The sequence below is a fragment of the Ovis aries genome, chromosome 5, assembly GCF_016772045.2.
Source record: "Ovis aries strain OAR_USU_Benz2616 breed Rambouillet chromosome 5, ARS-UI_Ramb_v3.0, whole genome shotgun sequence".
In the NCBI taxonomy this organism is placed as follows: Eukaryota; Metazoa; Chordata; class Mammalia; order Artiodactyla; family Bovidae; genus Ovis; species Ovis aries.
Window position 1 is genome coordinate 660,881 of NC_056058.1, and position 27,189 is coordinate 688,069.

General features: G+C 47.2%; 1 protein-coding gene and 1 non-coding gene across 2 annotated transcripts in view; one reads left to right on the forward strand and one right to left on the reverse strand.

Annotated features, from left to right (window-relative positions):
- The first annotated feature begins 405 nt into the window (after nucleotides 1-405).
- Nucleotides 406-27,189, forward strand: part of GFPT2 (glutamine-fructose-6-phosphate transaminase 2) — a 44,528-nt gene continuing 17,744 nt past the window's right edge. The window contains exons 1-9 of the mRNA XM_004008379.6: nucleotides 406-573; nucleotides 17,474-17,581; nucleotides 18,575-18,673; nucleotides 19,455-19,580; nucleotides 21,844-21,902; nucleotides 22,552-22,686; nucleotides 24,364-24,425; nucleotides 25,950-26,029; nucleotides 26,465-26,582. Of these exons, the coding sequence (XP_004008428.6) occupies nucleotides 411-573; nucleotides 17,474-17,581; nucleotides 18,575-18,673; nucleotides 19,455-19,580; nucleotides 21,844-21,902; nucleotides 22,552-22,686; nucleotides 24,364-24,425; nucleotides 25,950-26,029; nucleotides 26,465-26,582 (950 nt within the window). The 5' untranslated portion in view covers nucleotides 406-410. The remainder of the gene's footprint in view (nucleotides 574-17,473; nucleotides 17,582-18,574; nucleotides 18,674-19,454; nucleotides 19,581-21,843; nucleotides 21,903-22,551; nucleotides 22,687-24,363; nucleotides 24,426-25,949; nucleotides 26,030-26,464; nucleotides 26,583-27,189) is intronic.
- On the reverse strand, nucleotides 12,819-12,890 carry TRNAR-ACG (transfer RNA arginine (anticodon ACG)). Its single transcript has one exon. It is a non-coding gene; the product is annotated as a tRNA-Arg (tRNA).

The following is a 27,189-nucleotide window of genomic DNA, read 5'->3' on the forward strand; positions in this document are numbered from 1 at the left end:
GCCGCCGGATTTTGGCAAAGTCCAATTCCATCTCTGAGCCTACCTGTGCGCTGAGAGGAGTCTAGCACGCAGAGGGACTCACACTCGAAACGCGGTTTATTATGCGGGACATAGGGCTCTGTGACTTACACTTGATTAAATGGCACCGCATTACATCTCCGGAGGTAGGTTTCATTGCTATGCCCATTCTACAGACGGGGAAACTGAAGCACAGAGCGACTGGGGCCCCTGCTCTAGGTGCCACTCACACTTACTCTGTGGATGAGTCTCGATCTGAACTCAGCAAGCTCGCCGCGACCACCAACCTGTTTCCTGCACGCACGTGTTACAGCCGGGAAGCCGCCCCTCGCCTGCGGCGTGCAGACTCTCGGGGGCCTGGTGCCCGCCGTTGTCACGACAACCGGCGGCCAATGGGGAGCGGACAGGCGGAAAGAGGCCCCGCCCCGCCCCCGCCCCTGGCGCCGGGCTCCGGGTATAAGGGCCGGAGGCCCGGGCGCGCTCCGGAGTGTCGGCGGTTAGCGGCGAGCGGAGGCCGGGATCCAGGAGGGGCACGAGGAGCAGCCGAGATGTGCGGTGAGTGCAGCGCCCATCGCCGCGGCGGCCGCGGGCTCCGGAGCCCCAGCCTCTCAGAGCCTGGGCCCGAGAGCCGGGTGCCTGGGACTGAAGGCGGCGCGAAGTGGGGGCGCCGACTGAGGAGGGGCTCTCGCGGGCTGGGCCTGCCGCCGAGTTGGTCGTCCCACTGCGGAGTGAAGCAGGGGGTCGCCTCACCCCAGTTTGCAGCCCACAGCGGGGAAGGAATTGGACCTGTCCTGGGCCCTCGAAACACAGAGGTGTGTTTCCTCTGCACCTCATGTCCAGTGAGGAAAGCGCCCCCAAGTCTCCCACAAAGGCGGCCAGACGCAAGCTAGCGTGCTCCCCGGGCTCGGGGTGCCCATCCCGCCTCTCCGTCTCCAGCAACTGAGGAGAGGCGACCACACCTGCGCCACCCCGGTGGTGTGGGGAGCGGCCCCTGGTGCGCTCGGGAAGGGCCTGTGCGTCCTCCTCGCGTCCCAGAGTGAACTTCTTGTCCCTAGAAGGGTGGATTCCGTACTGTCGCCCCTTTATTGCAAAAAGCGCTCGAGGAGGCGCTGGGAAGGAGCAACACCAACCGCCGAGCGTGGGGCGGAATTTGGGAGAAGAAGCCCTAGACTGGGAGAGGGCTGGGGCCTCCGCCTCTTGAGTACCGCGGTGACCCCTTAACGGTGGGGAGGGCGGCCGGCCCGGCGCGCGCATCAACGATCCCTTACTCTCTTTGCTGGGTCGCCTCCGTGCTGGGGACAGGGCTGAGAACTTCTGCTGGGACAAAAGGTCACTGTGCCTTTTTTTTTTTTTTTTTTAATTGAGTGGGATTCAGTTACCCATTTCAGCCTCCTGTGGGTGGAGGACCTGTTGGAACGTTTGAAGCCATGAAAGGCCTCTGTCTGACTTTGCTGAGGGCTACTGGGGTGGAGTGTGCCAGCGGTGAGCTGTGGGCCAAAGTCTGTACAGGCCTTGTTTCTGAGGCCAGGCGCTCCTGTAAAAGTGAAAAAGGACCGACTGATGGAGGAGCAGGCAGCCGACTTTTGGGATGCAGCCTGCCCCAGGCCAAACAGACATCAATTTAAATTTCTTAACCCTCAGCAAAAATGTCAAGATTCCTGGGCATCATTGTTATTGTATATAATGGGCTGCCTGTAGGCCATTCCTGGGGAGAGAGAAAAGGCAAAGGTGGCAATTTTGCCAAAGGGCTTTGGGTTCCAAACTCTTCAGTGTGGCATTCAAGGCCCTTGGCCCCCTGGTGGTCTTAGAGGCAGACTGGTACACTGAGATCCTCCCACTGGGTCTGCCCCTCTAGCATGAGCAGCTTCCCTCCTTCTTCCTCTCAGATGCCCTTCTGCCTTTACAACCACCTTAACTTTCCATCCCAACTTTGGTTTGTAACTAACCCATCAGGGCTCCACACTGGTACACCCCACCCTCCAACCCTCAGTAAAGTCAAGTCTTGTGGAATTCCTGCATGGGGAAGTTGTTTCCTTTTCTTGTAGCCAAGAGAAAGTCTTAGCTGGGCGCTAATGTGTCTTTTACATATTTCTAAGTCTTGCACAGAAGAAGCTGTCCTGGGCTCGGAGCTTACAACAATAGTGGGCAGGAATGGAACCCATTGGTTTGGTTTGTTAGCGTTTTTTTGGATTATTGTGTGGTCTGTATATATATATATGGCAAGTGATACTGGTTTTCCTTTTTGTTTGTTTTCCTTTTGTAATGAACTTGTTTAAGTTTTGGAACTTTTGTCAAATTTATAGAAAAATATTCAAGAAATAATTGTGCATTTGATACCAGGATAGTGCAAAAATTGTGAAGGTGCTCCTGGAATAAACCAGTTACCCTCTTCACTTTACATTTGGGGAAATTGAGGCCCAGGGAAATCTGTGCACATCTTTGAGCAGTTGTTTTCTCTGGACTGGCTGTGGCTCAACTGGGATCTGCCACCTCGAAGCCATCTCAGAGCTCGGATCTCTGGAGCTGTTTCTGCAGGGGTCAGCAGGAGTTGAACTAGAGGTCTTTCCTAATCAGTTGCCGATGACCAGGCTCACAGTGGCTCCTGATCCCCTTTCTCTTTGCGGCTTCTCCCACAGGAAGCTAGACCCAGCTGTAGTTGACCCTTCGCACACTATGCAGATGACCCTCCAAGTTTCAGTGAACTGAGAAGTTTAGCCTGGCAGCCCCGTGCCAGACCAGCAGACAGACATCTTTCTGTTTGGTGCGGAAACAGAAACTTTATTTTTTTAATTACTGTACTTACCAAGCTACACAATAGGGAGATTTCACACAATTAGGTAGGATTTTGACTTCCCTTGAAAAAATCCAAAGATGAGCAACTCTGAGTCCATGTTTCTGAATAGTTTACAGTGGCCCCTGGAATGACAGGTGCAGACGCCCTTGTTCTCCCATGCTGACTCAGCTGCCTCACTCCCAGATGTTACCTAATGGCCCCCACGCAGTCTGAGCTTGGGACCCCAGCATAGTGGAGACAGGGACACTGACTTTCCCCAGAAGAGAGGGGGGGACCTGGGGCAGTGCCACAGGCCTGATTTCAAGAATGAGCTCTGCAGAGAGAAGAGGGTGCTAGGCATACCAGACAGCGTATGCAAGGGCATGGTGGCATGCATGCGTGGGGATTTGACAGAAAGAATTGCATGTCCTGTCTGTGAATTCTTAAATCTTCCCTGTCCTTCATATATATGTCTGTGCTCAGTCATGTCCGACTCTTTGCAACTCCATGGACAGTAGCCCTTCAGGCTTCTCTGTCCATAGAATTTCCCAGGCAAGAGTACTAGAGTGGGTTGCCATCTCCTACTATAACCGTATATGTTTAGTAACCTTTCTGTGGGCCATTATTCACCCTACTAGAGTTGGATTCTTGCTTTCAGATGCTTTCCCTAAGAATAGTCCAGTATTGCCAGTCCCACATAGCCACAGATTGTCCAGATAGCCAGAAGCATATTGACCAGAGGGCTCCTGATCCATACCCAACTCCTCTGGTCCCAGCACTCCACTCTCAAACTAGAGCCACTGCAGTCAGAAGGTGAACATGGGCATCAGTTAAATATCCCTTCCTTCACTGGTATCATGCTACATACCCAGTTGGACCAAGTAGGTTTCTACTTTCTCTAAAAGTCAGTTCCCATGTCATATAAATAATGTGCATCTTGCTCTCCACTTACCTCTTTCTGCAAGACACAGGCATGATTTTATTCCCCAGAATCAAGACAGGCCAGGACACACACACACACTACACACACCGTCTGCACAGGGGTCTTTCAGGAGAGTTTGTCAGGTGCTTGTGGGGGTTTGCTTGCCTCTTGTCTTAGCTGAGGAAACAGCAAGTCAGGGAGATTACTTGACTCAGGAGAGCTCACCTTTCTGTCCCAAAGTTCTTTTGGCTCTCAGAACCCTGTCATATTTGACACTCCCTTCCTCCTTGTAACAGTCCAGTTCATGAATGGATACCTCAGAAGAGACTGGGCTTGAGTTGATAGAGCACAGACTCGGGGGTCAAGTTACCTAGCTTGTTGCCTCTCCAAGTCACAGGAATCTTGAGAAACAGAACCCCCTACCCAGTGCTGCTGCTGCTGCTAAGTCGCTTCAGTCATGTCCGACTCTGTGCGACCCCGTAGATGGCAGCCCACCAGGCTCCCCTGCCCCTGGGATTCTCTAGGCAAGAATACTGGAGTGGGTTGCCATTTCCTTCTCCAATGAATGAAAGTGAAAAGTGAAAGTGAAGTCACTCCTGCCAGGCTCCTCCGTCCATGGGATTTTCCAGGCAAAAGTATTGGAGTATGGTGCCATTGCCTTCTCCGCCCTACCCAGTGATGTGCAGATAAATGTTAAACAGCTCCTTAGCTCTTTAGTTCATCAGTTTCTGTGGTAAGAATACTCTTACCATGGCTGATTTCAGGTAGGTCATCAAATATGAGGTCCCTGAGTTTAGCACTGAGTTTAGCACACAGTTGGTCCTTAGGAGCCAGTCTTAGCAGCTTCCGAACACCAGCGCCCCTGCTTGTGGGACTTCTTTGGCATTCTCATGTGGAGGGCTGCAGCGAGGCCAGCCGAGCAGGGGCTCTGCACAGGCTGCTACCCTCCTCCTCCTCCTCCTGCTCCTCCTCCTCTCCATCGTCATGCCATTTCCCGATCAGTCTTATTCATCAGGGGTTTCCCGAGGTCCGAGAAACCTTCTGGAGATTTTGTGATATAAGATTAACAAACGGAGCTTTTAAAATTGAGTTTATTTTTATATTTAGCAAAAATTTGCTTATAAAGGAATGGGAACTTGAGGTTACAAACACTCTTGGGAGAAAGTTCTGAAGATACATTAGATACAAAGCCAAGTAATTTCATCCAGGCATCCGCCTCTTTAATTTTCAAAGGAAATATTTCACTGTAAAGAAAAGGAAAAAAAGAAAACAGTTTAGCCAAATATGGCAGTTTGAACTTTTTTCTTGAAAGTGTTTCAGTACAGTTTAGAGTGTCTGTGTGTTGCTTCCCCTTTGTTTTGGTGAAATGGTGAAATGTTATCGGCACAGGGACACCACGAGTTTTTTGTTAAAAAGAAAAATGCCTTGCTCACATTTACCATGGAAAGCAGAGTATCCTGTTATTCCAGGGGTTCAAGTGCTGTAGTAACTTTAACCCTTGGAGCCCCGAGGAGGCCTGAAGTAGGGTAAGGCTGTCCCCAGAGGAGCCAACCCGCTCCTGACCCTGAGCCAGGCCTAGGGGCTCCTCTGCCTCTGCTTGAGGACCCAGCTGTGGGATCTTGTGCTTCCTTCAAACCTCCGTCTTTACTCACTCACTCACTCTCACTCTGCAGGGAAGCAGCAGAAATTGTCCTCCTGGCTTCATGAATAAAGTAGCCTCCCCTGGTCTGCATGAGGGAGGCCTGGACATCCAGAGAGGCCAAAGCCCCCTCTCACAGCCCTTGCTCTTGGCCTGGTGGCCTCCATCCTGAGAGGCCTCACCTGGAAGAGTATACTCCTACCTCCCCTGGCATGCCACACACACATACACATCTGACACTCAAGCACAAACTCACACACAGGTACTCACACAATACACACCCAACACACATACCTGACCCTCAAACACACACATACTCTCTTACACACACACACAGGAATTCTATGAGGCAGAGATCTCACTGGCGGTGTCTTCCAATTTAGGACTCAGAATATTATCTAATCTCTACGAGGTTCATGGACTAAGGACATCAGATGCTTCAATTCTGAAAAGCATTATTGGTAGTAGTGGAAAGAGCAACCTCTGACTGGAGGGCGCCAGCCTTGCTGGGTGGTGACATAGCCCTAATGGAGTAAGCCCCTACCCTGTGTGAGGTATAGGTGGTATTCTGTCTGGGACTGCCCTCAATCATAGGGCAGTGCTTTTCATTGAGAAGCTGATCTTTGGAAAGATGGATACGTTTTCCAAAACTATAGCCACAGAATCAGAATATGGACCCCAATCCACCCTCTGTCAACTTAGACCTTCTTCCCTCATTGTCCAAGCCCCAAATGACCCCTCTTCCCATCTGGTACTCGTACACCCCAGGGGTGGTACGTTCCAGGAGTTCAGTGATCCTAGTTCTGGCTAGAAATCCAGAGACATTGCCCCTCCCTCTGGTCATTGTTATAATAACAAATTCACTTGAAGGTTTGAAGCACCCCTGCCTTCATGGATGGACCTCTGTGGGGCCTTTGGTCCTGAGTCCCTAGATAACCTCTCAAGCCATATTTGAAGGGAGCATTGGAATTCGCAGACCCCCAAGGTGGGCTGGGCCAAGGGGCCACAGTCCCTCTCCCAGGGCTTGCCTCTGTCTCGCCTCACATGTGCAGTCTCTTCTGGAGCCCCTCTGTGTTTATCTGTGTTTTTCTCCCTTTAGAACCTTTTCTCACTCTTCTCATCAGTTTTAAGAGTGGGACCCTGAAAACGCAAAAATGCTCAAATAGCCAAAGCAATCCTGAGAAAGAAGAATGGAAATGGAGGAATCAACCTGCCTGACTTCAGACTATACTACAAAGCTACAGTCATCAAGACAGTATGGTACTGGCACAAAGACAGAAATATAGATCAGTGGAACAAAATAGAAAGCCCAGAGATAAAACCACACACCTATGGACACCTTTTCTTTGACAAAGGAGTCTAAAATATACAATGGAGAAAAGACAATCTCTTTAACTAGTGGTGCTGGAAAAACTGGTCAACCGCTTGTAAAAGAATGAAACTAGAATGCTTTCTAACACCATACACAAAAATAAACTCAAAAATGGATTAAAGATCTAAATGTAAGACCAGAAACTATAAAACTCTTAGAGGAAAACATAGGCAGAACACTCTCTGACACAAATCACAGCAAGATCCTCTATGACCCACCTCCCAGAGTAATGGAAATAAAAGCAAAAAGAAACAGTTTGGACCTAATTAAACTTAAAGCTTTTGCACAATGAAGGAAACTATAAGCTAGGTGAAAAGACAGCCTCCAGAATGGGAGAAGATAATAGCAAATGAAGCAACTGACAAAGAATTAATCTCAAAATATACAAGCAACTCCTGCAGCTCAATACTAGAAAAATGAACAACCCAATCAAAAAGTGGGCTAAAGAACTAAACAGACATTTCTCTGAAGACATACAGGTGGCTAATAAACACATGAAAAGATGCTCAACATCACTCATTATCAGAGAAATGCAAATCAAAACCACAATGAGGTACCATCTCACACCGGTCAGAATGGCTGCGATCCAAAAGTCTATAAACAGTAAATGCTGAAGAAGCTGTGGAGAAAAGGGAACCCTCTTACACTGTTGGTGGGAATGCAAACTAGTACAGCCACTATGGAGAACAGTATGGAGATTCCTTAAAAAAACTGGAAATAGAACTGCCATATGACCCAGCAATCCCACTGCTGGGCATACACACCGAGGAAACCAGAATTGAAGAGACACGTGTACCCCAAGGTTCATCGCAGCACTGTTTACAATAGCCAGGACATGGAAGCAACCTAGGTGTCCATCAGAAGACAAATGGATAAGAAAGCTGTGGTACATATACACAATGGAGTATTACTCAGCTATAAAAATGAATACATTTGAGTCAGTTCTAATGAGGTGGATGAAACTGGAGCCTATTATGCAAGAGTGAAATAAGTCAGAAAGAGAAACACCAATACAGTATATTAACACATACATATGTATGGAATTTAGAAAGACAATAACAACAACCCTATATGCAAGACAGCAAAAGAGACACAGATGTAAAGAACAGATATTTGGACTCTGTGGGAGAAGGCGAGGTGGGATGATTTGAGAGAATAGCATTGAGACAAGTGTATTACCATATGTAAGACAGATGACCAGTGCAAGTCTGATGCATGAAGCAAGGCACTCAAAGCTGGTGCTCTGAGGCCCCCCAGAGGGATAGGGTGGGGAGGGAGGTGGGAGGGGTTCAGGATGGGGGGACACGTGCACATGTGGCTGATTCATGTCGATGTATGGCAAAAACCATCGCAATGTTGTAAAGTAATTATCCTCCAATTAAATACATCTTTTAAAAAGAAAAGACCCTGAAAAGCTGATGGAGGCTCTGGATGCCAGGGTGGCAGAGTGGGCACAGGATATACCCTGAGCTGCAGTGGTTGGGCCAAGGCAGCCTCTGCCCCAGGACTGGGCATTTTTCCAACCAGGTTGGAGGGATTTTGCCATCCCTCTTGGGCAAGAGAGGGAGGTATGTAGTGAGAATCAGCCTTGCTGTGGCTTACCTCTGCCCTGTGGGGAGGGGGCTGGATGGGAAGAGAAACCTGGAGTCAGAAAAAGGAGTGTCCCATGAAGAGGTTGACCTCCTTAGGGTCAGGGGAGGGTGTATCAGGATGGCCTGGACCCCACCAGGGAGTTCTGAGTGTGTCCATCAGCAGCCAGGTGGGCATCTCCCCATAGGCCAAATCCCATCTGCTAACTATTTCTCATCCCTTGGGGCAGGATTCTGAGACGGGTCTCATGCTAATTCAGGGGGCAGCAGTGTTGAGCCGCCTGCAGTCAGGGACACCTAGCTGTGAATTACTCAACTCTTTGGCCTTGGAGCCAGAAATGCCCTGTCTGTCCATGGGAGCCACAGCCTGAGCATAGGCATTGTGAGGTCTAGATAAAATGAGATTGACGCATGGGAAGGCTTCATAACTGATCGTAGGGATGGTTGTGATTAACTTTGCAGCCCCTTCTGGGATCCTTCCCCAGGACATGGCCCATTTATCTAGAAGGCTATCCACTCCAGCCCTAGGATGCTCATCGTACATGGTAGCTGAGGGGGGTAATGCTGGGGCATATGTCTTTGTGCTTGAGTGTCTTGGGATTTCCACTGGAGCAGTGCCTTCCTGCCCTGGTGAAAGGAGCTAACACACAGGGACATCAGGCTCAGCACTACCTACCTCTCTGGCCTTTCTGTCCCCAGTGTTTACATGTTGGGGTTCTCACTGCTTGTGCATTGAGAGTGGCTGTATCCAGCCCAGCTCAAAGGTCACCTTCTCTAAGATCAACTCCCTAAACCTGTTCATTTATTGATGCATTTATTCTTTCAAAAAAATAATTACTGAGCATCTAAAATATACTAGGCTCTGCTCTGGGTTCTGGGCAATGAATAAACAATGGATAAGACACATAAACAAGACAGGTGTGGTCTCCATCCTCATGAAGGTTATAATCTGGAAGGGAGTCAGAAGACAAGAAGGGAAGTGCTATATGGGAAATAAAGGGCTATGTGACTTTTTAAAAGTTGGGAGAGGGGACAGCCTGCAATAGGCCAGGTGGGTGACCTGTCAGCTGGTGCCTGCAGGATGAATTGAAGCCACCTCTTCAGAGAGCCAGTCCAAGAGTCCTCTGCCCCTTTCCCACCTCTCAGCATCTGGCCTCTCTGCCTGCAAATCGGCTGAGCATGGGGGTGGTCCCTGTGTACCACGCCCTCTCATGACTCGCCCTGCAAGGCCCCCTGACTGGTCCATCTCAGCAGCACCTAGCTCAGTGATGTGGCTCCTGTGGATCAGAGAAATGTGTACGGGATGATTTACATCTTAATCAAGTTGTCACCAGATCACACATCTGGCTTAACCATCATTTCCCCAAGGAGAAAGCCAAAAACAAATAACAGTAAAATGGTACTATTTTCCTTGTGGTTTTATTTAATCATTTTTCAAGAGCTTCTTGTATGCCCTATGCATCCCTGCATTTGTGCCACATGCTCCCCAGGAGGAAGAGGCTCCTTGCCTGCTCCGTTTTCACAGACATAGACACTATTATGCAGCAGACACTGGTCCTGTTGCTTTACAAAGACTCCTGTGAATTCTCTCAACAACCCTGGGAAGTAGGTGCTGCCATCACCATGCTCCCCTGGGAGCTCAGTGACTTGCTCCAGGCCACACAGACACAACAAGGGGTGGGCTGGGATTTGAAATCAATATTTGGCAAAGGCGGCAGGTGGTAGCTGCTACCTTCTGTGCTTCTCACTGTCACAGACTAGTGAGCAGGCGAAAGAGGAGTCACTCAGGTGGGGTGACCCGAAGGCGGTCTTTTTTCATATGAGACTGGCTGTAAGACAGTGCTTTCTCCCTTGCTGAGGCTACTGTTCCTCCAGGTGAGCAGAGCTGGGGAGCTACAGTGAGGCTGAACTGGGCTAGATGACAATCCTGTACCCACCGCTCTCAATATATATAGCAGCACATAGTAAAATACTATATGCAGGCACACGGCAAAGTATCCTGACTGTACAAAAAGGACATATGCAGGGGAAAAGAAGTGTCTGCCTTGTATCCAACATCCTCATCAGGGGCCGCCACTGCTCCCTGGGTCTCCCAGAAATATTCTACTTGTCTTCCTGCCCCAGCTTAGAGAGTTTACACATACTCTGCAGGCCACTTTTTCGCTTGACACATCTTGGAGATGTGGCTTGTTTTCCAAGAGAACACACAGCTTTACCTTATGCTCTATGTAGGGCTGCCTGCCTGTGGCCCTGCAGTGGCCGTGTGTGGCTGCGCCATCACTTACTTGCGCCCTGCCAGGCCTCAGGCTGTCCCCAGTCTTCAGCTACCACAAACAGCACTGAGTAATGATCTTCATACGTGCACACTTGAATCTCAGCACAGATATCTGCTTAGATACATTCCTAGAAGTGCAGAAGCTTGATCGCCAGATGTGTACATTTTAATTTGAGAGATTGCAAATTGCCTTCCAAGAGAGTGCACAAATTTAAATTATTATTGTCAAAAACTGATTGATCTTAACTGATTTCATAGGTAAAAAATGGATTCTCTCTGCAGCTCTTATTGCTGATGGAAGGGATTCCAGAAGGGAAATCTGACATGAATAGCAGGCAAGATTCCTAAGAAAGCAGCTTTGTATTCTATTTCATTATTTTTTTAAAAATAAGAGCCTCATGGAGGTGCTGGTTTATTTGCTCTCATCTGGTCACATGCAGGGAAAGTGCAGCCAAGAGCAGAGGAGAGAAACAGTGCTTAAAAGAACTTACTGAACACATGTTGGTATGCTAGAGATTTCATGTTAAAAGTTAGATTTATGCCTTCTTGCGCAAAGACCTTGAAAACCACTTCTTGGCAACCCCTCTCACCACAGTAATCAACCAAACAGTGTCTGAGTGGCTGCCAAGCCTCCCAACTGGGTGTGGACACAGCTGGTGCTCCTGAGGGCCGGGACCCTTTAGCCGTTCCAGCTTGTTCCAGCCCATCAGGGACTGTGGAGCAGCTGTCAAGGCAGCCACAAGCAAGGAGGCTGTTGCAGATCTCAGAGCCAGAGATGTATATGTGCCTGACATGAGTTCAGAAGTGAAGTGTGACCCAGAGGAAGGGGAATTACAGGGGGGAATTGGAGAGCAGAGCCATACAGCACTCTTTAGGAAGAATATTTTGGATTTAAAAGAACTGGCCTGTGGATGGGCCTTTGTGTCATTAGCAGTGGCTGTTAGCTCTATTTTGTGAGGTGCAGGTATAATTCTAGAACAATTCCCAAGGTGCCAGGAAAGTTTTGCAGTTTAAAAGATACAAAAATGGTTTAGTGAGTTGCTCCATCTCTCATATGCTCTTTACATTGATTGGAATTTCACCATATCCCTCCAGGGAACTTCCTGCCTTTTTTTTTTTTTCCAGAAAAGTTAATATTATGAAAAGTTTTACCTAATCATAGATTTTGGTGATGGCTACACAACTCTGTGAATATACTTAAAAACCATTGTATTATACGCTATTTCAAGTGTATAATATTATGGTATGTGACTTATGAGAAATGCTGGGCTGGATGAGGTACAAGCTGGAATCAAGATAGGTGGGAGAAACATCAACATCCTCCAGTAGGTAGATGATACCACTCTAGTGGCAGAAAGTGGAGAGGCGCTAAAGAGCCTCTTGATGAAGGTGAAGGAGAGTGAAAGAGCTGGCTTAAGGCTAAATCTTTAAAAAAACTTAGATCACGGCATCCACTCCCATTACTGCATGGTAAATAGAAGGGGAAAAGTGGAAGTAGTGACAGGTTTCCTCTGCTTGGGCTCCAAAATCATGAATTGTGACTGCAGCCATGAAATCAGAAGATGATTGCTTCTTGGCAGGAAAGCGATGACAAACCTAGGCAATGTGTTGAAAAGCAGAGACATTACTCTACTGGTAAAAGTCCGTATAGTCAAGGCTATGGTCTTCCCAGTGGTCAGGTACAGTTGTGAGAACTGGACCATAAAGAAGGCAGAAGGCCAAAGAATTGACGCCTTTAACTGGTGCTGGAGGAGACTGCTGAAAGTCCCTTGGACAGCAAGGAGATCAAATCAGTCGATCTTAAGGGAGATCAATCCTGAATATTCACTGGAATGACTGATACGGAAGCTCTAGTATTTTGGTCATCTGATGCAAACAGACAGCTCATTGGAAAAGTCCCTGATGCTGGGAAAGATTGAGAGCAGAAGGAAGATAAATGGCTGCATGGCATCACCGGTGCAATGAACATGAACTTGGTCAAACTCCGGGAGATGGTGAGGGACAGGGAGGCCTCGTATGCTGCAGTCCATGGGGTCGCAAAGAGTCAGACATGACTGGGCAGCTGAACAACAACAACATATGACTTGTATCCCAACCGTGGTGGTTTAGTTGCTCAGTCGTGTCCAACTCTATGCAACCCTGTGGACTGTAGCCTGCCAGGCTCCTCTGTCCATGAGGTTTCCCAGGCAAGAATACTGGAGTTGGTTGTCATTTTCTTCTCCAGGGGATCTTCCCAAACCAGGGATTGAACCTGGGTCTCCTGCATCGTAGGCAGGTTCTTTACCAACTGAGACATCAGGGAAGCCCCTGTATCGTAACAGAGCTGTTAAAAATTTGCATTAAAAAGTAACTGTCTTTTTTTTTATATTTAAGCAAGTTGACAAAAATACATCTTCTGGCCAGACGTGTTTAGGTTTGAAGTGTAGGATAAATTGTGAGCTCTTGAAGCACAGATGCTTAGCTGGGGAAGTGCTTCTCACCTGACCTAGAAGACAAAAATAACTGACTACCAAAATTATCCTTGGCCATTTTTAAAAGGAAATGTTTGTAACTGCTCAGAAAGCACACTGCGCATGTTTTAAAATATAAATTCTGCATCTTAATACTTGTGTGCAAATATATCCTATATATGGTAGCATCCAGTACCTAGAAATGCAAAATATAATTTTTAGCACTGTATAATTTTATCATCTTTTTTTGACTGAGTGTCTAGATTAATTTTAGTAAGTTAAATTTCATGTGATGTGACCCTTGTTACTCCTTCAGTTCCGTTCAGTTCAGTTGCTCAGTCGTATCCGATTCTTTGCAACCGCATGGACTGCAGCATACCAGGTCTCCCTATCCCTCACCACCTTCTGTAGTTTGCCCAAGTTCATGTTCACTGAATCGGTAATGCTGTCCACCCATCTTCTCTGTCCATCGCCAACTCCTGGAGCTTGCTCAAACTCATATCCATCAAGTTGGTGGAATATAATATTTACTTAATTGAAGTTTAATCATTCATTCAATTGTACAGCATTAACTTGAATATAATCTAGAGACATTACAGAAATATCACATGAGTGGTTTGCTATATAATTATTATCAGTCCTCAGTTATATTTTGGCAGGTTGCCTTCTCCAAGGTTTATCTTTGGCAAACACTTTCTCCAGTTTTATTGAGATATAGCTGACATATAACAATGTGTAAGTTTAAGGTACACAATATCAGTTCAGTTCAGTTGCTCAGTTGTGTCTGACTCTTTATGACCCCATGGACTGCAGCACGCTAGGCTTCCCTATTCATCACCAACTCCCAGAGCTTGCTCAAACTCATGTCCATCAAGTCGGTGATGCCATCCAACCATCTCATCCTCTGTCATCCCCTTCTCCTCCTGCCTTCAGTCTTTCCCAGCATCAGGGTCTTTTCCAGTGAGTCAGTTCTTTGCATCAGTTGGCCAAAGTATTGGAGCTTCAGCTTCAGCATCAGTCCTTCCAATGAATATTTAGGACTGACTGGTACACAACATAGTGACTTGTATATGTATATAGGTATTGGTATGTGTTATATATGTATCTGTTTATGTATGTACATGGGCTTCCAAGGTGGTGCTAGCGGTAAAGAACCTGCCTGCCAATGCAGGAGACGTGAAAGATGTGGGTTTGATCCCTGGGTCAGGAAGATCCTCTGGAGGAGGGCGTGGCAAAACCCACTCCAGTATTCTTACCTGGAGAATCCCCATGGACAGAGGAGCCTGGTAGGCTACAGTCCATGGGGTTGCAAAGAGTCAAACATGACTGAAGCAACTTAGCATGCATTCACGCATGTATATACGTATTGCAAAATGATTACCCCAGCAAGATTAATTAACATTCATCACCTCACATAATTTAATTTTTTCACTGTGATAACAGCATTTAAGATCTACTGTCTTAACAACGTTGAAATCTCCAATGGAATATTATTAACTGTTGTCACCATGCTGTACATTACATCCACAGAATTAATCTTATAACTGGAAGTTTGTACCTGTGGGCCACCTTCACCTAATCCCCTCACCCCTCACCCCTCACCCCCTACCTCTGGAAACCACTAATCTGATTTCTTTATTCATGAGTTAGTTTTTTTTAGATTCTATATATAAGTGAGATCATACAGTATTTGCCTTTCTCTGTCTGATAGAGTTCACTTAGCATATTGCCCTTAAGATTCATGCATATTTTCACAAATGGCAGGATTTCTTTCTTTTTTATGGTTGGATGATATTCCATTAATATTACATATATATATTCCACAGTTCCTTTGTTCATTCATCCATCAATGGACTCTTAAGTTAATACAGATTTGTGGTCGTTTTATTTAGCATCCCTGGCGGCTCAGACAGTAAAAGAATTCACCTGTAATGCAGGAGACTTGGGTTCAGTCCCTGGATTGGGAAGATCCCCTGGAGAAGGGAATGGAAATTCACTCCAGTATACTTTTCTGGAGAATTCCATGGACAGAGGAGTCTGGCAGGCTACAATCCATGGGGTCTCAAAGAGTCGGACACAACTGAGCAACTAACCCTTATGCAAATAACCGTGCATTTATTGAACAAGGACCATGTGCCAAGAGACAGTAAGAAATAGAAAGATAGAAGCACCTGCCTGTGACTCTGTCAGGAGGTTTAGATGTCTCAGGATGTAAGAGCACTGGGCAGCCACCAGAGCAAGCAAACACTTCTGGCCAGGGCCCGGATAAGCCTGCCCCAGAAGGTGGGATTGGAGCTGAACTGTGAGAGAGGCAAGTAGGGCAAAGGACAGAGAGATGATGTTTTGGAACACTCCCAGAGCCAGACATACACAGACCTAGGGTTCATAGTCTCAAGCACTGGAGTGGAGGAGTTTGAAAAGAGCCATCGTGATGACTGTTTTTTCCTATTTGGGAAAATCTTGTTTTGATATATGAATGCTGAAAATAAAGACAAACAAAATCTTCTGACTGGTAGACCTTCCTTGATGATAAGGATTCTCTGTGGGACCAAGAGATGATTTTATGCTTGCTATTCATGACCAAGATAATCACAATGGTGGAATGTGAAGTCAAGTGGGCCTTAGAAAGCATCAACTACGAAGAAAGCTAGTGGAGGTGATGGAATTCCCGTTGAGCTATTTCAAATCCTGGAAGATGATGCTATGAAAGTGCTGCACTCAGTATGCCACCAAATTTGGAAAACTCAGGCCACAAGCCTGGAAAAGGTCAGTTTTCACTCCAATCCCAAAGAAAGGCAATGCCAAAGAATGCTCAAACTACTGCACAATTCCACTCATCTCACATGCTAGTAAAGTAATGCTCAAAATTCTCCAAGCCAGAGATGGGAATACCAGACCACCTGACCTGCTTCTTGAGAAATCTGTATGCAGGTCAGGAAGCAACAGTTAGAACTGGACATGCAACAACAGACTGGTTCCAAATAGGAAAAGGAGTATGTCAAGGCTGTATATTGTCACCCTGCTTATTTAACTTATATTCAGAGCACATCATGAGAAATGCTGGGCTGGAAGAAGCACAAGCTGGAATCAAGATTGCCGGGAGAAATATCAATAACCTCAGATATGCAGATGACACCACCCTTATGGCAGAAAGTGAAGAAGAACTAAAGAGCCTCTTGATGAAAGTGAAAGAGGAGAGTGAAAAAGTTGGCTTAAAACTCAACATTCAGAAAACTAAGATCATGGCATCTGGTCCCATCACTTCATGGGAAATAGATGGGGAAACAGTGACAGACTTTATTTTTTTGGACTCCAAAATCACTGCAGATGGTGATTGCAGCCATGAAATTAAAAGACGCTTACTGCTTGGAAGGAAAGTTATGACCAACCTAGACGGCATATTAAAAAGCAGAGACATTACTTTGCCAACAAAGGTATATCTAGTCAAGGCTATGGTTTTTCCAGTGGTCAAGTATGGATGTGAAAGTTGGACTGTGAAGACAGCTGAGTGCCGAAGAATTGATGCTTTTGAACTGTGGTGTTGGAGAAGACTCTTGAGAGTCCCTTGGACTGCAAGGAGATCCAACCAGTCCATCCTAAAGGAGATCAGCCCTGGGTGTTCTTTGGAAGGACTGATGCTAAAGCTGAAACTCCAGTACTTTGGCCACCTCATGTGAAGAGTTGACTCATTGGGAAAGACTCTGATGCTGGGAGGGATTGGGGGCAGGAGGAGAAGGGGATGACAGAGGATGAGATGGCTGGATGGCATCACTGACTCGATGGACATGAGTTTAGGTGAACTCCGGGAGTTGGTGATGGACAGGGAGGCCCAGCGTGCTGCAATTCATGGGGTCGCAAAGAGTCGGACACGACTGAGCGACTGAACTGAACTGAACTGATTGTATAACAGTAGTGCTTGTTGAACGTAATGCTCCAAGCCACAAGGCCAAGTGGAAAGTGGAACTAAGGCCCCAGCCCCTGCTCCTGCCCGTGGCGGGAGGCTGAGGTGATCTGCTTGTCATTCTTCCTAGGAGTGTTCGGCGCAAACCAAGCAGTTCACATAGCGGGGACTGCCAGGTGTCCCTAGGTAGTTGCTTTGTTTTGCTGATCTTTCCTATTATAAATGCTGCCACAGTGGACGATGTCTTCTACAAGTATGTCCAGCGGAGAAATCGTGGAATCGCAAGGCCATGCTGTGTGTGCGCGTGTTCTTCACAGGCTTCATGGGTTCTTCAGTCACTGCAGGAGGACCGCATACCGTGCCCTTCTAGAAGCAGGAAGGGAGTTCGGCTCTTCTCCCATCGTGTCTGGGGAAGGCCTGCAGAGGAAGCTCTCCAGTGATGCACCTCCAGTGGTGTCTGTGTCCCCAGAAGTGTTTTCTTCTAAACATGAACTAAGTGTTTTGAAAATGTATAATTTCCCCCTCTTTTAACAGGAATCTTTGCCTACATGAATTACAGAGTCCCCCGGACAAGGAAGGAGATTTTTGAAACCCTCATCAAGGGCCTGCAGCGGCTTGAGTACAGAGGCTATGACTCAGCAGGTAAGCTCTGCAGGAGACCACCATGCAAACATAATGCTTGTTCATTAAAGAAATTTGAAATTTCTATGGAAAAGTAGAAAGGAAAAACAAGGGTAAGAAAGAGTCCATCAGAAGCGCCCCCGTCAATATCAGTACCTCTTCTGGTTATCTGGCGTCTGGGGACAGTGAGGTATCACGCAGTTATTTATTGTTTTTACCTAATCACGCTTATGCTGTTCTGTAATTTTTTATTCTTCTTTCACTTGCCTTGTCATTTTCCATTATCCTCAATGCTTCCTAACATGATCTAAGTGACTGCACAGTACTCTTCTGGATGGCTATCTCACAGTTCACTTCTCCATCCACATAAGAGGTGGCTATTTAGTCTGTTCCCATTTTTAATTAAGCAGCCTTAGGAGAAAAAGAAGAGCCAGATAATTATATATCCCTATAAATTCTTAATTGGAGAAGGAAAAGGCAACCCACTCCAGCATTCTTGCCTGGAGAATCCCATGGACAGAGGAGCCTGGCAGGCTACAATCCATGAGGTCGCAAGAGTCATACACAACTCAGCGACTACACCACCGCCGCCGCCGCCATAAATTCTTAATAGAAAGCAAGATGAGAGATTGCAGGAACACTAGTGCAGGGGAAACACTGTTGCTAACGTAGCAGAATGCAAAGCACAGAAGCGTTCTTGAATGAGCCCCCTGCCTTTGGTGGCAGATGTGGTGGCACCCCTCCTGCAGGCAGGCCTCTAGGAGTCATCCTGGGTTAGCGGCCGCAGCAGGGGTTCTAGGCTTGTGTTCCTTGCTTGCTGGTAAGCACTGCCACAGTCATAGCCTCTTGTTTCCAAGTTGATATTCTAACACTGTCTGGTTCTCTTCTCGGCTGCAAGCCTAAAGAGTGAGAACTAATAAACTCGGTTCTATAGCCCTCACCCTGGGTTGCTCCCTACAGTGAAGTGTGAGAGACAAAACAAATGCCAATACAAAAATCATGTTTGCTTTACAGGTGTGGCAATTGATGGAAATAATAATGAAGTCAAAGAAAGGCATATCCAGCTAGTCAAGAAAAGAGGAAATGTCAAAGCTCTTGATGAAGAACTTTACAGTAAGTGGAAGACTTGCCAAGTGAGAGTAAAAAATACAGCCTACTACTGCTAAGTCACTTCAGTCGTGTCCAACTCTGTGCGACACCATCGATGGCAGCCCACCAGGCTCTGCCATCCCTGGGATTCCCCAGGCAAGAACTCTGGAGTGGGTTGCCATTTCCTTCTCCAATGCATGAAAGTGAAAAGTGAAAGTGAAGTCGCTCAGTCGTGTCTGACCCTCAGCGACCCCATGGACTGCAGCCTTCCAGGCTCCTCTGTCCATGGGATTTTCCAGGCAAGAGTACTGGAGTGGGGTGCCATTGCCTTCTCGAAAATATAGCCTAGGTGACTTTAAAAATCTTTCATTCCAACAGCATTGGAGACTAAAAACTTAACCTATTCAAGCATGGAGAAATGGAAGGAGGGTTAAATCCATGTTGCAAAACTGTTGCCCGGAACATGGGATGGTTTATTTCAGGTGATGGTGCTCTGAGAATTGTTTTCAATATTTAATACTTATGTATTTTAATTTTTCTGGCAAATGATACTGCTTTCCCATTTATGGTAGGGACCTATAATTTTATTTTTAAAGTAAGTTTATTTCAAGTAAGTGAGTTAAGTTATTGATAAGTGCTAAGTAACGCAAGGGTCTGGCAGAAGCCCCCAGAATGGGGCCTTTGTGGTTTATGATGAAATGTACTTTTGGTGTGGCTGTGTCTCCATTTAATGAAGCCACCTTAGATAACAGCATCACGTCAATGCTTATTTTTAAAGTGTGGCAAACATTTTTCCTTCATCTAGAACAAGACAGCATGGACTTGAAGGTGGAATTTGAGACCCACTTTGGCATTGCCCACACACGTTGGGCCACTCACGGGGTCCCCAATGCTGTCAACAGCCACCCGCAGCGCTCAGACAAAGGCAATGGTATGTAGTACAGCCTTGCTCCCCTGTCCCAGTGGTTGTGACTGGCCCTGTGACGTGTGTGTCGGAAGTGATCCACACTCAACACCAACGGGCTTCTCAGCAGCCCTGTCTTCCCTGAGTATCCAGACTGGTGACCCTGGATGCTGGACAGGAGGCAGATTCAACCTGGCCTCCTATCTGCAGACGCCTGTGGGGTAGTGCTGACCCCACGGGCATCCACAGGAGCACAGTGGCCCTTCCCAGAGATTCTGTTGGCTCTGGGGACCCAGCCTCTGGGGGACTTGGTGGTCCAGAGGGTTGAAGACCTGGGCATTGTTTCTCGATTAGGGACCAGGGTGTTCCAGAGGGCAGAGTGCCTGAGGGAAGGTATGCGTTCACCTCTTATCCAGCTGTACCAGCCCTGCCTCTGCAGAGGGTTGTCCTTGCCAGGGCAGGTAGAAGTGCTGATCTTGTCTGACATCTGGGGTGCCTGCTCCAATCCTGACCTTCCAGCTAGCCCTGCACCATGTCAGCCCCCAGTGGACCTGGGTCCACATAACTTGCCTGAGCCCCCAGCATAGTTCTTTGTGTGGTAGTTCTCTCAAGTGATGCCCCCAGGTCCCTCTCATGCAGGCAGGATTTGTAGGTTTGGCGCTACCGCTGGAAACTCTCAGACTATGTGCTCAGCCCCCAGGAGTGTCAGGGCCTCTGGGAGCAGGACACACAGGCATATGAGAAGGAGAAAGGGGACAATCCCTGACTCCTTCCAGGGCTTCAAGGGCGACAAAGGTCTGAGACATCATCTACAGGGTCTCCACTCTAGTTTGGGCCTGGTCAGGCCAGAAGCCCCCACAACCCACACCCAATCATGATGGGAAGAGTGTCCGGGAGAGAGAATGATTTCTGGAGTCAGCCAGGGCCCCCCAACCCCAGGCTGATTCCAGAACGCAGCATAATGGAAGTTCTTGCCAAGCATCGTATTAGAGCAGGGATCAGATACATAAGAGTCGTTGTGGGGTATTTATTGAACATGTTGAACATGTTAGTCACTTCAGTCGTGTCTGACTCTGTGACCCCATGGACTGTAGCCCACCAGGCTCCTCTGTCCATGGGGATTCTTCAGGCAATAATACTGAAGTGGCTTGCCATTTCCTTGTCCAGGGAATCTTCCTGACCCAAGGATCAAGCTCTGGTCTCCCACACTGCAGGCAGCTTCTTTACCATCTGAGCCACCAGGGGTATTTACTATGTTGGCCAAAAAATTTGTTCTATAACATCTTAGGAGAAAACCCCAGACAAACTTTTTGGCCCACTCAATACTATTAACTAAACACTTGACAAGCCTCACTTCCTGTTAGTTGTTGGTGAAGTCAGGCCACAGGAGATAGCACCTCCCTGGTGCTTTTGCCCCTGTTCACACTGTGGTGCCTAGAGGCAGCTCCTCCCTGCCCAGTTTGGAAGGGTGAAGCCTCTTCCAGAGAACAGGAAAGCCTGGTGTGTGCCTCTCAGAAGAGCAGCCACATCAGCCCCAGCCTCCTGCCCACTCACATGGTAGGGTGGACCCCACCTCACTGCAGACAGTGAGTCTGTGTCCCCAAAGCAGGGAGGCTCCAAGGAGATCCCCCCACACCCAAACTTGGAAGTGCCTGCCCTGACTCAGGATGAGTAATTGACAATAAAACAACTGGGAAATAAGATTTGTAAGATTTCTCTAACTCATCAGTGATAATTGAAGAGCATACTTTCAAGGAAGACTTATACCCAACAGCTGCACTGCATACCAAAATTACACAAAGAAGTCTTTTACAAAGAAAACATAGATTCCTGAAAACAAATTGTTGATGTGAAGTGAAGACAATAGGCTCTGATGAGAGAAAGTGCAGGGTTAAGAAAACAATGTGAGGGAACAAAGTCACAATGGATATGAAAAAAAAGGAGAAGGGAGTGGATATGAAGACAGTTAATAGATAAAGAAGGGTTAATCATCTCACTTGACATAAATACCAAAGTCTGTTTCATGATATGGTAGCCCACAAATCAGAACTCAGTGCATGGCCAGCCTGATGGGTGCTTTTCATCAAAGGAGAAGTGTGTTATTTCCTCAGGGTTAAATTGTGGTCGTGGCAGTTGTCAGTTCTCATCGCTATAAATGCAGTTTGCTTAACACAAGTGTCTATATGAGCAAAGTTCATAGAGTTTCAAGCTGTCAAATTGTCTGTCTTCACATCTGACTTGAACTTCATGTCTTCATAGCATTTCTCTCTTGACTAAACTTTTCTTCCAGAATTCGTTGTCATCCATAATGGGATCATCACGAATTACAAAGACCTGAGGAAATTTCTGGTAAGATTCTTCCCCTGGGTAACGCCTAAGTCGGGTGACATTGGTCTTTCCCAGAAACTTTCCAAGCAGCTTATTTCCTGCTGGAAAAAAAGGCAGGAGCGAATTGCCATCCACCCTTGGCCACATCACCACACTGGACGCAGACCTTATCCCTAGCTCAGCCTCCTTCTCAGATCTCGCTGGAGGAGAGAGAAGGGCATTCTCATTTACCTCAAAGGTTGTTTCAGATTCACAGCAGAATCCAAAGAACAAAGTGTGTTCACTAAGTAACATACGGACTCATACACCAAATGGAATGCAGGGTGGGAAGACAGACTCAAGCGTCTCAAGTATGAAGAGGTGGTGGTGGTGGTTGGGAGGTGGTGGATTTGACTCAATGTATTTGATCATTTTGATTGCTACAGTTTTTGCAACATCCAGATTAATTACAAGGACAAGCTTCTGAGGCGGGATGATCTCAGGGAGGACTACAGTGACTCAGCTGTGTTAGGCTGTCGGATTCAGGCAGACAGTTCTCATCCCTTCCCTGTTTTCCTTGTTCTCGCCTTAAGTCACTCCAAGGACAAGTCATAAGGGAGGAGAGGGAGCTGGCCAGGCCAGCATTGCACAATGACCATTATCTGACAGTGTGTCTAACCAAATATTCCAGGAAAGCAAAGGCTATGAGTTTGAGTCAGAAACAGATACGGAAACCATTGCCAAGCTGATTAAATATGTGTTCGATAACAGAGAAACTGAGGACATTACATTTTCAACATTGGTGGAGAGAGTCATTCAGCAGCTGGTAAGTTACAGTTCTCACTTATCTAAATCCTCCCTTCATTCCTTTTCAGTTTTCATCAGCGTTTATTAGGCAAACCCGCACCAAGTACCTGAGGATTAAAGATGGCTTGTCTGCGGTGTCTGGCCTTAAAAGGTTGCGTCCTTGTAGATATGGGAGGAGTTCTGAGGTTTTGGTGGGGGTACTGCCCAGGAGAGACCCCTCCTTGGAGGAGGAGGTAGACAGGCCCGTGTGGGGTGGTGGAGGGAGGAAGAGGGGGCTCCAGACTTGCTAGAGTCCACCCTCTGAGCATCGATGCCATCCGTAGCTCCCCCAAGATGGGAGCAGTTTGGAGACAGTGTTCAGGGCGAAGAGTCTGGAACATCTGGGGTCAGATGCTTCTTTGGGTACAAACAGTGCAGTTTAAAATATGTGACCCTTTGGTCTTTTCAGTCTTTTTTTTTTTTTTTAAGTAAGTCTACTGTTAAACCCTTTGCCCTATGACTCCTGTCTTGGGGGACCTTAATATATAAATAAAAGCCTGTCCCATAACTAATGCACAGTGAACCAGTTTAGTTTGCAGCATAGTATTTCCTCTTTTCCATTTGTAATTTTAAATTTTGGGAATGCATCCCAGTGGTGGCCCTTTTAAACGTCAGCAGTGTACCCGTAGCAACACAGAGCTCTTTTTGGCAGAGACTGGGAAGAACTTTTCTTTTCAGTCCTACTTCATTGTTGACAAAACCAGCAGGGTGACTATCAGGCTCCTCAGATTCTGTCTGAACCCCCTTCATTTGGGGCAGTTTGAAAGACCCTTAGAGGCCTAGAGTTGCTGGCCCTGGGATATCCCTGGCACACTGGCTATAGCATGAGACCTTGGGTCTGCCCAGGTTCCCAGGTCTTAGAAATCCAGACTGATAGCTGGCTGTACATAAAGTCAAGTAGGGTCCTGGTTAGTATGGATGGTCAGAATGTAGGAGAGAGTTTTGCATCAAGGTTTTAAATAGGGAGAATATTTGGAGTCTTGAGTTAGGAGAGCTATATTCTAATTCTGGTTTGCACAAACCAACAAGGTAAGACACAGAGTCGTTATTGCCATAGAAATAATAATTATAACAACTCATGCTTCCGTATGTCAGGCACTGTTCTAGGCACTTAAAATGCTTTGGCTCACAGAAACCGTACAAGATAGCCATTCACCATGAGGCACAAAGAAGGCTGAAACGATAGCCCAGTTTAGGGGAGGAGCCAGAGTTTGAACCCAGGCACTAACGTGTGTTGAGCTAAACGTAGGTCCTAGTTTAGCCCCTTTAATCCTCACGATTGCTCCCCGAGTAGGTACAGTCTCTGAGGCCCAGGGCAGCACCCCTGGCTGCAGTTCTCGTTTCCTGAGGCTCTAGCTGCAGCAGTCCACCCAGGTCATCACAGAGCCAGAAACTGTTCCTTCCGGGCCTGGACAGGGTGGTCTGTATTGCTCACTGGTGTTTGGCACTTGGCTGTGCTGTGGTCGGTTTCCCTTTCCCCTCCTGACATCCCTGTGCAGGTGCCATCCTGCATTCAGTACCCTGAGTGAGTGGCCCCAGGACCGCCTGCAGTGAAGAGGCCCCGGGAGAGCTGTCTGGAGCCGTGGATTGGCTGGGCTGCAGCAGCCTAGCTTAGCCAGAGTAAGTTGTTCTTCCCTCTTCTCTCTTGTCTTTTCAGGAAGGCGCATTTGCCTTGGTTTTCAAGAGCATCCACTACCCTGGAGAAGCCGTGGCCACAAGGTAAGGCGGGATGCACTGGCATTTCCAGTTACAAGCGAAGGAAATCACTTAGCGTGAGGCACAAGGTCGGGGCAGGGCTTCTGGCACAGTGGAAGGGACTAAGGCACTGCCGTGGCTGGAGTTTCTGATTTAATTAAAAGAGCGACTAGAAAATTGGATGTTTATTTGAAATCTCTAGTTTTTTTTTTTGTAGGAATTGACAACAAATTCAAACTAAAAATAAAATTGGATAGCAAGGGCAGATCCAGGTTTCAGGTCAGTTTCAGAAGCTCCCTTTAGAAAAAGTATGTAAAATTATGAACATGAAATCAGGAAAAAAATGAATGTTGATTTGAGTCCTGTAAAGAAGAGGCCTTGAAAGCCAAGAGCTTAAACTTCATCACCTTCGTGCCGGGTGTGACCCAAGAATCAGCTGAGAGGGCCTGGGTCAGCCCACATATCCTTCTGTCCGAGCCCTGTGCTGTGTGGCCCCAGGACTGTGTGGGCTCACACAAGTGGGTGTGTGAGTGCCATCAGGTAACCACCCTCCTGTGCATCTACCATCGTTCATCTGTCCTTCCCTTCTATCCATCCACAGTCAGTCTGACCATCTACCCATTCATCTATCCATCACTCCAACCAATATTTGTTGACACTTACTGTGTGCTGAGCTGGGCACCCAGGGCCACCGGACCCTTAAGGACTGGACGGTTGTGCGGGAGGACAGGGCTGGGCTGAGAATGTCGTTCTCTGTGATGGGGGCTGGGAGGCAGTGCACAGGGGGCCCAAAGGGAAGCAGGTGTCGGCCTGGGTAAGGCGGGCCGAGAAACCAGTGTGAGCAAAAAGCGCGGAGCCTCAAGTGAGGGATCTGAATTTAGGCCAGGGTGGTGGCAGGGAGGGGCACTGGTGGGACTTAAGGCTCCTCTAGTCTCGGTGGGTACCTACTGACACTTTCTATGTGCCAGGCCTGGGTGACCGCAGCGAACAAGGTTGTTTGGACCCTACCCCATGAAAGCCAGGAGCTGGTGGGGAGTTGGGAGGTGGGCAGAGGCTCAGCTCTGTAGGACCTAGGGTGCCCTATGGTTGCAGGCTTCCTGCTGAAGACCCTGGGGAGCCCTGGAGAATGTGCCTGTGGCCCAGACTATCACAATAGCAAGGCAGGAAATTATGTGAATGTACTATAATTTTATTTTTTCTGGATCAGGAACTAAATTGCTATTTGGAATTTAAGTCTTTCAAATTATAGAATTATAAAATGCTAGTTGGTCTCTGTTACATTTTGAAACTCCTTTTAAAATCTATTATTGTGATGTTACTATTTTGAATGCAGAAGAAGGTAGTGTGAAGAAGCAATAAAGCTTTATTTTTCTAAATTATCTGTAATTAGTGGTTCTAAAACTTCTGGGACAATCGTTGGGATGTCTTGGGGTTACTTTGCCCTAGGAAGGGGGCTCAATGTGGGTACCGTCTCAGTGTTCAGAGGACACCCAGCCCAGCCCAGGGTGTCAAGGCAATAGGTAATTCAGTTCCCTCTTATCCTTACAGGAGAGGCAGTCCCCTACTCATCGGAGTAAGGAGCAAATACAAACTCTCCACAGAACAGATCCCCGTCTTATATAGGACACGTAAGTTTCTTGAGAAGGGCTTGAGCAGCACGACACTGTTCTGGAGGCAGCAGCTCCCCACAGAGGCAGGATGCGTCCCTTCACTCTGCTGGGACCAGGTCCAAATGGTTTTCATGCAACTGAGACTTGGCTCCATGTTTTCAAAAGCTTTTTATCGTGTATCTTTTCAAATATGCACACAAGCCACAGGAGCCGCATGAGGTTCTGTTACATAAAGGCACCCATGTCGTGATTTGAGTGTTGATTTGGTTTGTTTTGTTAGCAATCAATTCAGAGCTCTTCCTATTTGGAGATCTTTTACACAATTTGGCTGATACAGACGAAGCTAAAACTTGCACATTTCTGCACACGTATTCAGAGGGGAAGCTGGCTTCCTCCTGTTGTTCAGAGGAAATAGTTTGAACAGGATTTGTGATCCTTCCCTTCATTTTCTAGGCAATATTGAGAATGTGAAGAATATCTGTAAAACAAGGATGAAGAGGCTGGACAGCTCGACCTGCCTTCACGCTGTGGGCGATAAAGCAGTGGAATTCTTTTTTGCTTCTGATGCAAGGTAGCTAGACCTTGTTTCCTTTCTTTCCAAGGATGATATAATCAAGAAAGACTGGCTGAACCCCCTCCTTTCTTACTTACCCCCCATTTGAGCTGTTTTCTCAAGGCTCAGCAAGGGGAAGAGGTGACAGCCCTCCCGAGGGAGTCCTTGCCCAGTGACCGCTTTTGGCCTGGCTGGCATCAGCAGCCCTGGTGGCCAAAGGCGAAGCCCACTGATCTAACAGTGTGTGGGGCTGCACGGAATAATTGAATTAGTTGCCGACATTGTAAAACTGGGAAATTTTCCATAAAAATCTAAACGTCTAACTTTCTGGAAAACCAGCAGATTTGAACACACCAGACAGTTCCCTCCAGTCCTTCAGGGGCCATTCAAAGGCTGCTTCTTTAGATGGGGCAAGTGTCTCCAGACCTTCGGTCCTTCCTGAACCTTGCCTGCCTTTACCAGAGTCTGACCATTGATAAAAGAGCCAAGATTGAGGGTTCTGGCCCAAAGGATCCCAAAGTCCACGTTCTCATCAGTACACCAAACAGTAATTCTGAAACTTGAGAAAGTACGCTTCATGCCCATTTTAGCATATCCAAAAAATGGATACACACAAATACACTCA